The 12,579-nt window shown below is 39.4% G+C and overlaps 1 protein-coding gene across 1 annotated transcript in view; it reads left to right on the top strand.

Annotated features, from left to right (window-relative positions):
• LRRC1 (leucine rich repeat containing 1) overlaps window positions 1-12,579 on the top strand; it is a 125,177-nt gene that overhangs the window by 78,557 nt on the left and 34,041 nt on the right. Inside the window, 2 exon segments of the mRNA XM_079147641.1 lie at window positions 1,583-1,661; window positions 5,463-5,552. Coding sequence (XP_079003767.1) covers window positions 1,583-1,661; window positions 5,463-5,552 — 169 coding nt within the window.

Below are 12,579 nucleotides of genomic sequence, written 5' to 3'. Positions count from 1 at the left end.
AAATGGTATGAACTAAACTTTTAAAGCCCAAAGAGCTATAATCTTAGGGTTTGTACCAACAGAATGAGGAATTCAAAATAACAGCTTCCGTCATTTTAAAATCACAAATATTTAGTGGCCAGTAAGGCCTCATTAGTAATAAAAGGAATATAAATTAGAATGTTGCCAGACTATTTTACCAACAAAATTGACATTTTTTTTAAATGTAAAAGAAAGGAGAGATGTTGAATTGAGCATCTTGGACAGGCTGGTGAAGGTATAAATAGGTACAGACTGTCCCCCCCTTAAAGCAACTTAATGTTTATCAAGTGCTGAAGAGATGTTAATGCCTTGGAAGCAGTAATTCCACTTCTGGGAACTTAGCCTAAGGCAATAATCAGAAATTGGCATAAATATAATTATAACATCAGGAACTTGGAAAGAACCTAGATGTCCAACAATGGAGGATTGATTAAATGAAGTCTGAAAATATATGCAGTGTGTTTTTCTGCCATTAGGAATGGAAGACTATTTGAAAAATGATCAAGGAAAAGAAGTTTGTATAATACAAATTGAAAAAATATCATGAAATACAACTGTTTTAGTCAGCTATTTTGCTGCTGGGACTAAATTACCCGACCAGCACAACTATAAAGGAGAAAAGGTTTATTTAAGGGCTCACTGTTTCAGAGGTATTAGTCCATAGAAGGCTGGCTCCATTCCTTGGGCTCAAGGTCAGGCTTGAGCAGGAAAGGGTGGTGGAGGGAAGCAACTTACATCACAGTGATCAGAGAGAGATCCCACTGGACAGATACAAAATATATATACCCTAAAGCTACGCCCCAGTACCCCATCTCCCCCAGCCACACCCTACCTACCAGTTACTACTCAGTTATTCCCATCAGGGGTTAATTCGTTGATTAGGTTAAGACTCTCAAAACCCAATCATTTCACCTCTGAACCTTCTTACATGGTCTCACATGTGAGATTTTGGGGTACACCTCATATCCAAACCATAACAACAACCTATTGTGTGTTTGTGAATGACAACTGAAAGTGCTTTAGAGCAAAATTTTATCTTGGGGTGATAAGACTGTTGGTGTTTTCAGTTTTCTTTGTACTTTATTTCCATTTTTGTTTGTAACAGAAGAAAATCCATAATTTAAAGATACGCTTCTTTAGCAAACTTGTACTCATACAACCCTATGAAAACATAAGAAAAAAGTCTAATAGGAATTAGGACCGAATGCTGTCAGTGACTTGTGATAGGGTGGGACTTGGTGGTAGTCAGGTGGTGGTTCTTTGTAATAATTTTTCTTCCATTAAGAATGCTTCCATTAAGAATGTATTTCTATTAGAAAAGCAAGAATAAATGTACAAAACTCCTTTATAGATCTATGCCACATTGAATGAAGGTAGTGATTTCTGGATATTCTTTTTTTTACCCCCCAGTGTTGGAGGTGGAACCCAGGGACACATGCTAAGCAAGTTCTCTACCACTGAAATATACTCCCAGCCCTTGGATATTCCCTTTGACAGGGGTCCAGCTTGAAAAATATGAAAATATTAACAATGGTGATAAATTTTTTTTTTACTTCTACAGATATTCCTGAGATTCCAGAAAGCATCTCATTCTGTAAAGCACTGCAGGTAGCTGACTTCAGCGGAAACCCACTGACTAGGTAACCTTTCTGCTTATTCTTCTATCTGTAGTATTAAGGATATCATTTTCAAAAGCCAAGTGAAGGACACTACCAGGTTACCTATCTTGGAGGTGCTAGTTGCATTATTACCTTTATTGAGGATGGGTGACTCACCTAAATATTTAGTTATAGATAGTGCACAATGAAAGGCATACTGTGCTGTCTATAAAAACACTGAAAGGATGTTGTAGGATAAAGGGGAGAACATAGAAGGGTACAAAAACAGGAGTGAGGAGTGCATTTCTGAAGAAATGTAGTAGTTCATCTCTCCCCCATCAATCCCTCCTGTCTTATTGGATAAATCCAGACTGAGATCCAAACTATCAGAGAGCTCATACCACAATTAACCAGGGAGAAGACTTATTAGATCTGTATTTTCTCTCCAGTAATAAAACATTTGGAATCTCAACTTTCCTATAACTCTCCTTTAAGAAGTAAAACCCCCTCAAAACCATGTTTTTTTTTTTTTTTTTTTTTTTTTTTTTAACTTTAGCAGTAGCCTTGGGAATTTTGGGGGGTTTATCCTTCCAAACAAAGCCACCTGTTGATGTTTTGCTACTTACTCCAGCTCTGCCCTTTTGGCATTGCTGTGAGTCTCTCATATGGTTCCTGACTTAGTCATGAGTCCACTGACTGCGGGCCTCCAGCTGTCTGTGTTGCCGTGGCAACTGAGTTGGTGCTCACATGGCAATAGACATCTCTTGGATGTCTCTGGAGGTCTTTCTGGTCCAAGTGGGTCCATTTCTAGAATCCTCAAGGTTCTGTAAGCAGCATTAGTAGAATGGTATTCTTTCTTGAGATTGAAGTAGAATTTGGGATTCATCTTATTTGTTTTAGAATTGCTTGGGACATCGTGGGTCTAGAGTGCTGGAGAAATGTCCTGTTTTGTTTTTGCTCTATCCTTATTTTCAAGAAATAAATATGATTTTAAAATATTTCTGGTTTTCCTTTTTTGAATTTCAGTGATTAAGTTACCTTTACCATTTATGACTGGAAAATAGTGATCCAGCAAGCTGCAATCTGGTAGTGTTCTAACTCATCCCTGTCCTAACTCATCACTGTCCTCAAATCTTGTCCTCTTTCCTAGCCATCTTCCATCAGTTGCCTCTCTCCTTAAAATCTTCTATAGCTCCCTGTTTTAGTCAGCTTTTTCGTTGCTGTGACTAAAAGATTCAACCAGAATAATTGTAGAGGAAGAAAACTTTATTTGGGGCTCACGTTTTCAGAGGTCTCAGTCCATAGACAGCCAGCTCCACTCCTTGGGGCTCAAGGTGAGGCAGGACATCATGGCAGAGTGTGGCAGAGGGAATTGGCTCACATGACGATCAGAAAGCAGACTCTACTCCCCAGGTACAAATACGTACCCCAAAGGCATGCTCCAGTGACCCACCTTCTCCAGCCATGCCCTACCCGCCTTCAGTTATCACTCAGGGGATTAATTCACTGATTAGGTTAAGGCTCTCATAATCTAATCATTTCTTCTCTAAACCTTCTTGCATTGTCTCACACATGAGCTATTAGGGGACATCATGACACTGTCCCCGTCAAATAGTCACTGCTCCAAGATATGCTACGCAAGCCTCCCCATCCCCGCTCAGCTTAGCCTGTCTTTGCACCCATATTGCCCTCTGTTGCCTGTATCAGTCATCACTCTCTGCTGTAAAAGTGCTTCTACTTACTTCATTTTTTTTTTTTGTGGTACTGAAGATCAGACTTTCGAGATAAGTGCACTACACTGGGCCACACTCTTAGCCCCAGTTAGTTCATTTCACACCTGTCTCTTCCTGACTCTACCAACCCTTTCACCTCCCAACGACGCAGCTGAGCATTGCATGTCTTCAGGAAGCCTTTCCTGCTAACTCCTCATGGCCCCCTCCTCTGAACTTTTATAGAACCCTCTATAGAACTTTTTCATAACACTTGAAATTTACACTTAAGTTATCCTTTTAACCAGTTATCCCTTTGGCCAGGACTTCCCAATTGGACTGAGGAAGTTACTTGTTTTCCTCTATTAATTTATTACTGTATTTCCAGCCAAACTATAATTCTGGAATGGAGTAAAGTGCTCAATAAATGCTTGTTGAACTGAACCCTGCTTAAGGCAGTTTGCAGGGTTAGGCAAGTGGGTAAATTCTCATTGTGTTGCTGTTCAGCCTTTTTAACCACTCATTGCTTAGTCCCTTTTTTGGTTTATTCAGTTTTCCTTCTCTTCTGCCTGGGGACATTTGACTTCACCATTCTCGCAACTCTCCACTAGTACACAGCTGTGTTGCATGAGGCTTTACTTGTTTTATCCTGGGCTCCTATTTGGTGGAGTTCTTAAAGCAATCCATTTCCGCTTTTCAAGTATGCTGTGAGTTGAAGGGATCCTGGTTGCTGACTCTGACCACTTATTTTATGACTGAAGAAGCAGAGGCTCAGATAGATGGGCTGGACTTTTCAGTTGGTGCAGCTAGTGAGTGGGAAGCTCAGACTTCAGCTTCCCTGGACTTAAGTCTCTGCTTCCTCCTCACCTTATACTAGCATGGCTGTGAATGTTAACAACTGCAAAAATGCAAATCAGACATTTAGAACATTTGTTTATGTTTAAGACCCTTTCAGCTAGTTTTAAAATTAAAAAAAAAAAAAAGATATATACTGTCTGGTAAAAACTCAGGCAAACCAGATGTATTGACTTTTTAAGATTATAAGTAAAAATCTTAGCTCTGTTCTAAACATAACTGTTAACTGTTCCAAAAACATAATTTAATGATTATATACATTCTAGTTAATACCCTGTTCCTGAGGGCCTGAATTTGATTTTGCAGTCCGGAATTAACCTATATTGAATGTCAAATTGTAACATGTTTTATTCTCACACCCCAAAAAAGAATCTAGAAAAAGAAAAATGAAAGATTTCAATCTAGGGGCTGTCATTAAAGCCAGAAGTTTCTCCCTGCTGAAAAAAGTAACAGATTTGTAGTTCTGTTGTCTGTACTAACAGGTTTATGTGTATGTATTGTGTTTTATTTCAGATGCAATGAGATCTTTTTGCCTTTAGTGATTTTGTTTTTCTCCCTATACTCTGGTAATCAAAGGAATATTGAAAGTAAAATTTCTTTGTAAATTTTAAATAATGATTTTATTTTGAAGCCTTACTATTCTGCAGAGTGTAAGGACATATAAAAAAACCCCTGCTTTTGTGTAGAAGAACATCGTGAAATATATAATTATCTCAAGTGAGTGACATTTTGAATTAAAAGAAAAAAGTTAAGAAAGTAGCAGTTGGCTTCAGCTGATCAATTTTAAGAAATCCTTTGCTCTGGGTATTATAAGCTACAGGAATAAACATTTTGAGCAGCTGTCTTGTGTTTTGTTATAATCTTGTGGGCGGGTGAAATTTCCTCTTTATTTTCTGCTAATCAATAAAGTGTTTACACTCATAGGCACTTTCAGCTGCTGTGGCAATTTTTCTTTTTTTTTTTTTCATAGTGCTTAGTAGTCCCACAATATTTCCCCCTTTATTCTTAGAACCTGCACACCTGCTCTCTTTATAATTACTTCTGCATTACCCCCTCAACAAGTATTTCATCATGCCCCTGTACTTCTATTAGGTAGATAAAACCTTTATTTTTTTCTTTGCAAGTGTCATATACATATATGAAGACAAAGCATATGTCACCTACAATGTAATTTTGAAGGTAATTTCAGTTAGCACAGAGAAGTCACCATCATATGCTTAATACATACTGCTTTTCTTTTTTAATTTACGTTTTTTTTTTGTTGTTGTTGTTGTTGTAGGTTGCCAGAAAGCTTTCCTGAATTACAGAATTTAACATGTCTTTCTGTAAATGACATCTCATTACAGTCTCTGCCTGAAAATATTGGCAAGTAAGTTTTTATGTGAAGTTTGTGTTTATCAGGGTAAAAGGGCATCTATATTATTAGCTCCCTCCTTCTCCCCTTTCATAGCTCTATTTTCAAAAGCTATTCTTCACTATTACCTTTAAGAAAGATCATAGCCAACCTCTTGTGTTTTTGCATTCAGTTGTTCCTAAATCTTAATGGTTTTGAACTATGCTGCTACTTGTAAGAAACCTCATGTGTTTGGAAGTTCTCTTTAATGGATTCCAAAGTAGTAGTTAACTTAAGCAAAGTAACTAATTTACTTACTAGTACTTAGTAAATACTATTGGAAGCTATGCTGCTAATGGTAATTTTACACCATACTAGGGAGGAGGGTACACAAAGAACTCCACTGCAGATTTAAAGAATGTGCCCCTAAATAGCAGCTGTGTCTGACAGCATTTGTGAATTGTAGTCCCAAGAACAGGGAGTGACGATGGATGGTGTGTTTGGAAAACAGGAGTGGGAGGGGATGGCACTCTTCCACGCTGCTGGTATACAAGCAGTGGGGGAGGTAGGCATAGCAGGAGATCAGATCCTTTGAGGAAGGGATGTGTGCTGGTGAGTAAATGCTGTTAGACACTCCCGCAAATAACTAGTTGAATGATCTCATCAGACTTTCTTTTCTTCAGGACCTAGTGAGTTAAGTCTGGTGATGAAGTGGTTCTTCTTTAACCGCTTAAAAGCCCAATTGGCTGACCTTAATCAGGGACCAATGTTCCCACTCTTATCTGGAGTGATTTCCCACCATTTACCTGTCCTGCCTAAGTTCTAAGACAAAACAAACCTGCCCTTTGAGAATCACAGTGAGGGTTGAACCCAGCCATCTGACTCTGTCCTGCAAAGGTTTTCTCTCCAGAGGTCGACAGGTGCTTTCAACAGGCACCTCTGTCTCTCTTTTGGAAACCCTGGGACCCTGTTTCACACAGCAAGTCAATGTTTTCCTGAGGTATGCACTGGTGTTTTAAATTTGTGCCAGTTGTCTTGCTGATCAAAACTTGTGTCCTTAGCTTGCAGGAAGGACAGGAGATGGGAAGCCCCCAGTGCACCCTGAGTGTATAGGATCCATGGCAGAGGAACAGCAGTTTTATTCTGTTGTGGAGTTTGTGGAGTTCATGCACTCACACTTTACTTTTATTATATCAAGTTTCATTTATTTGTAATTTTAAAATCCTTAAGTATAGTAGCTACTAAACACTCAAACTGACTCTGCCTCCTCCTGCTCCTCAGGGTCTCTGAAGTCCAGTTCTCCTGGTATGCTCCCTCCCATTCATTCCCAGCCTGCTGCTAGCCCAGTGGTCTTCCCTTCTAGCCCCTGATTCCTATCTTTCCCTATTTTCTGCTTCATGTCTTTTTAGAAAGGTTTATTGCTTTAAGAGAAAATATGTTCTTATTAGACTGGAGTTTGAGTAAACACTCTACTACACTGTTTTAATGGAAAATGTTTAATAATCATTTTAGAATAAATTATAATATTTCTTATTCCATCCTCTGTTCGTATCTGTACCTGCTTTTGTTCAGGACTTTTTGTGTATCTGCACTTTCTATCGATAATAAAGGTAGTTTTCTTTTTTGTTTTTGTTTTTTTTTAGATTTAATCAGCTTGTGTTTACCATTAGAGCACTGTACATACTGATTATTCCCCCGCAACCCCTGTAAAAAAAAAAAAAAAAAAAATGCCACTTTGAACTTGAACTAATTTTATTAGGTCAGTTTTCGAACATAAATGAGAAATAGAGTTTCCTTTATTGATTGTTAATATTTTTGGTACTATAGTAAGAAATGTTATGATTTCTTCCTGTTGAAGTTAAGATTTCTGCATGTTCAAGTAATAACCTGTCCTCTGAGTACAGACAGATTTCGTAGAAAGAAGTAATCAAAGAACAAACATCCTGTGAGAGGATTGAGCACCCCTGGGATCCTAGGCCATGATAAAGAAGCACTTGAAAGAGCTGAAATAGTGAATTGTTGAGAAAGTCTCAGATAGACATAAGCAAGTTATATTTGGACAACTTAGGAACTTTCCTCAGGGAAAAGATTCCTCATTTTCACAAAGGATTCTCAGCTGGTTTCTTTATAGCATTTAACATATTTGATTAACCATATATTTAGTAACCAGTGCAATTTCTCAGAAAATGGTTTTGTAAAGAAGGAGGCACACCTATTCAATCTTCAGGCCATTTGAATGACTGATACTTACTTTTTATAGAGTGTGAAGTACAAATTTTGCATAAATTCACCCTGCTTATGTAATCAAATGAGTAAGCCACATTAGTGTTGACCTTTTGAGCACCCATGAAGACAGGTCCTCTGTTTCTCCTCTTGGCACCTAATGCAGTACTTGGCATTAACGTGGAGAGCTAGGGATTTCTCAAGGACTTGGGCCTCCTGGGGATGGGCAGGAACACCCAGACTGGAGGAGAGGGCCACAGGCTTTATAGGACAAGCAGATTTACAGTGAGTGCCTTGAAGCTGGGCTCCTGCAAGCCTCTCTCCCATCCTGTGTTCATTTGCCCAGGCTCAGTTATGTTGGAGAGGTTCTGGGAGTTCCTGGGAACACTGGAACTAAAATTTGGCCTCTTGGTGCCAGTCTTTTTTCCCCCTACTTTGCTGTCACCATAGACCTTGGTTCTGAGGGGCTTCATGGGCTCAGTAAGTTTTTCTTAGTGCTCCTAGAACCCTAATAGTTCTAATTAGTAAATAGCTAGGTCCAAACAACTTAATTAAGTATTTATGTCCTAACAACCTTGTAACTAATTTTTTGGGGAGAAAATTGTAAATAAGTTGAAGGAATCTTTTTATTTTATTCTTAAGTATGCCCTGTTCTTTACTATGGGATGTGAGTACCTATTGAGCGCTCTGCTCAGCTTCCCAAACCACCACCTCATTGCCCTTTTCCACATTGATTTGTTACCCAGTACTTACTTTTTATCACAGTAGTCACTAAAAATCCTTGGGAGGAACATAGTGCTGCCTAATGTTGGAACTGAACTACTGAGCTAGTGGTCCTCATGAAGCCCAACAGATGTTGAATATTGCTGTTTTGCTCTCAAATCCGAAGTATTCTGTGGTGCCCCTGTAAGTTTGCTGCTACTTCTCTGGGTGCCTCTGTGCAGGTTGCAGTAAGTTGTTGCTGTCTTAAGTGCTCCGGGAGTGCACTGCATCACCCGTTGGTGTATGAGAAGATATTGGGTTTTGTTTTAATCCAAACAGTGCAGAAAGAATTGCATCCTCCACTCAGTCCCTGAATCCCATGTGACTGCTTGCTGTGTGTAGCGAAGTTTCTGGAGAGGAGATTGAGCATCCCACAAGCAAAAGGGTTTAGCACTATGCTGGTTGGTGAACTTTCAGTGCTTTGCCAAGCATCGTAGTTCATGCCCAATGCTTAGTGGCTACACCGCAGGTAACCACTAGTCTGGTTTGAAAAAGTAAGTCTGAAATACAAATGTTTCCCAATTTACAGTGGAAATTACATTGCCATAAACCCATTGTAAGTTGAAAGTATCATCAATCAAAAGGCATTTAATGCACCTACCCTAGTGAAGAGCATAGCTTAGCAGCTCCATACATGTTAGTGTTGGTTGTGTTCCTTCATGATCATGTGGCTGACTGGGAGTCCCAGCTCAGTGCCACTACCAGCATCGCAAAAAAAGGGTATGGTAATGAATATCACTAGCTCAGGAAAAGATCAGAATTCCACTAAATGCATATCACTTTTGCACCACTTTAAAGTTGACAGATTTTCAGTTGAACTTTCAGAGCCTGGCTATAGTAGAATCTCATAACACTTTGTAATGAGATGAAGAGGGGTCATGGAATCTTTTGAATTACATGGAGGAATACTGGCTTTCTGGCACATTTCTCTTTTCCAGAATAATCATGTCCCAAATTTGCTGACCCTTTTCTGCAACAGGAGATAGTTTCCAGTACATCCACACGTTACTCAGTCCTTCAGAGCACTGGTGTTGTTCACCAATGAGTGGGACACTCACCCAGTGGATTTTTTTACACCTTTTGTTAAAATATACAAAAGTGCAGCATCTTCTGATTAGTCTTCATGAACAAGTAATTGGCATCAGAGAAGATGGTAACTTACCAGTTGAATCTCAACACAGATGTTTCTGTAATTAGAAGAAATTTTAAAACTTAGTATGTTGATTTACGAAGCTGATGAGGTGGTTCTTTTTGAATTAGTGTAATTTTGTGAGGTATCTTTTTAAATCTTTTACAGTCACTAAACCAAAAGAAATACAACTAATTGTCACCAAATGTAAAACAAAAGATTTTTAAAACAATAAAGCATTCAATCCCATTGTTCTAACAGATGAGAGATGAAAATATGTTTGTCTCTTTAATGAAAATATTTTTCTTTTGTTTTTTAAAAGCTTCTATAAATTCTTGTTTTCATGTATATTTTTCATGTATATAATATACACACTATATTGGCATATATATTTGTGTTTTAAAAATAAATGTAAGGGTTATGAAGGTATATTCTTAAATGACGGAGACTGCCATTCTAGAATAGAGTGTTTGGGGGTCAGCTCAGTTCTGTGCCAGTGGTTCCCAGAATCCACTTCCTGTACTCCCAGGGATTCCTTTGGTGTCTCTCCAGGGCCTGTGGAGAGTGAGAAGCAGGGATCTCGTTGGGGTTTGAGAGTCTCTCGGTTTCTTTTGTGCCAGTGCAACTCTGCTGTTACCTGCAGAGTATTGGGTCTGTAATGCTTGCTTTAAAAAATCTGCCACAACTATTTTTCTAGTTAAGCTTGGAGACTGCAGTTTCAGACACTTGGTAATTGTAGTTTATGATAGCAGCATGCATGGTGAAATTTTTACCATGCTGTCTATAGATCCTTACAAACTCTGCTCAAACCAGACTTCAAAACCTTTCATAAAAGTGAACTTTAACATTTTTTACCTGCCTCCTCTCTTTGCCAAAAGGGCTGAGGGTTTTCCTCAGTTAATGATTGAAATTCTACCTGTTTTGTCACGCCTTACCCAATAGGAAAGGTGAAATAGGTCCCACGCCTGTAGGTTTCCTGGCCCACCTTGTAATGAGGAGTAAAAGCCGTCGTCTTTTGCTGGCTGGTTGGAGGTATGTAATTGGAGTGTGCTCCTTGTACTCTGATAGAGCAGGGTCTTGGTTGGTGTTTTAGCCAGCTTTTTTGCTGCTGTGACTAAAAGATCCAATCAAAACAATTTGAGGGGTGGAAAAGTTTATTTGAGGGCTCACAGTTTCTGAGGTCTCAATCCATAGACAGCTGGCTCCACTCCTTGGGGCTTAAAGTGAGGCAGAACATCATGGTGTAAGAGAGTGGCAGAGGGAAGCAGATCACATGATGATAGGAAAGCAGAGAGGAGAGACTCCACTCACCACATACAAAATATATACCCCCAAAGCCATGCCCCAGTGCCCACATCCTCCAGCCACACCTACCCACCTTCAGGTTCTCCTCTAAACCTTCTTGCATTGTTTCACACATGAGCTTGTCGGGGACACCACACATCCAATCCATAATGATCAACTCCCTGTGTCTGCAAACAGGAGGGTTTTCTCATCCTCAGCACCTGCATGTGACAAAGGCTCCCTGGGTTGCCTCCGTTCCTCTTCTTACTTCCTGCAGCGCATTGTAGGCAGACAGGTGAAAGTCGGGGTTTTTGTGCTGGGACCCTGTTGGCCTATTCCTAGGCAGCCCCTCTTCTGGCCTAATGCTGGATATTCAGTTTCTTTGAAAATTTGTTATGAAGAAACAACTATGAAAATATGGCTTCTGTTGCTCTAAAATCTTCTAAAGAAGATTGATTACCGTCTCTTAATATTGCTTTATTTTTTCTGATATAAAGAGGTATCAGGGAGAGAAAAAGTTATTTTTAGGGAAAAAATATCTTGCCAAAAGAATGGGAAGCTGCTTCCTTTTTAATAACAGTTCTGACATTTATCACATTTACTTTTCTGCCAGGAAGCTTAGAGCTAATTCTGACAAGCAGCGAGAGCAGCTGTATTAGCTTGTGTGTGGCGAAGGGAGCTGAGGCATGGGGGAGAGACGTTGCCAGTGGCTGCGGTGAGGCGGGTGCTCCTCTGGGCACTGCACTCGAGAGGCTGGCGTTGACCCCCCTGAGCAGCGCCCGTGTCCTGGTACGCTGGAGATAGGTAACCCGCCATGTGTGCACTGCTGGCGGGTGCTGGGGCTGACACTGGCACTTTCTTGAAGATGCCACAGTTTCTTTACGGCGAGCTTTTCACAATGAGCGCACTAGTTTCTTCCTCACTTTCAAGGCCCTTTCTGTTTCATGAAGGTCTTTGCATATTGCAATTTTTAAAGACCCTTTTAGAAGAAGGGTAAAATTCAATATATGACTTCCATGTCACTGAAGGTGACAGGTGGCAGTGGAGGAGCCAGAGGGCATCCAGTGCATGCCCTAGCGTTCCCAGATTTGCATAGGCTTTAAGAAAGATATCTAATTTTTTAAAAATGATTTTTTAAATGATTTTTTTTTTTTTTTTTTTTTTACATGTGCCCTTGAAAACAGTACATAGTTAACAAGGGCTTTTCACTTTACTATCACTAAAAACACATGGGAGATTCCCTTGGAAAAACCAGGGAGGATACTTTTCTTTAAGGAGTTATCAAATGCTGGTTTAATGTGTAAATGAATTTGTCTTCCAAAGGCACATTTTAATAATGAAAACCTTTTTCTTAAGATCAGTTGTATTGATTTCTACTCAAGCATGTCACAGTGTTTTTTACTTTTCAAAAGTGACACGGAAATGCAAATCAAAACCACGAGATAACCACTTCGTACATACTGAGATGATTATAATCAAAAAGATGAATGATAACAGGGATTGATGAGGATTTAGAGAGATTGAAAACATTATATGTTGATGGGAATGTAGAATTGTGCAGCCCCTTTGCAGTCCCTTGAAAAGTCAAACTTAGTTCCCATAGGACCTGACAATTCCACTCCTAGTTATATATACCTAGAAGAATTAAAAATATATGTCCATATA

This window comes from Sciurus vulgaris (genome assembly GCF_902686455.1).
Source record: "Sciurus vulgaris genome assembly, chromosome: 7".
Taxonomy (NCBI): domain Eukaryota; kingdom Metazoa; phylum Chordata; class Mammalia; order Rodentia; family Sciuridae; genus Sciurus; species Sciurus vulgaris.
The sequence above is the reverse complement of the archived record's forward strand: the minus strand, read 5'-3'. Positions and strand labels throughout refer to the sequence as shown.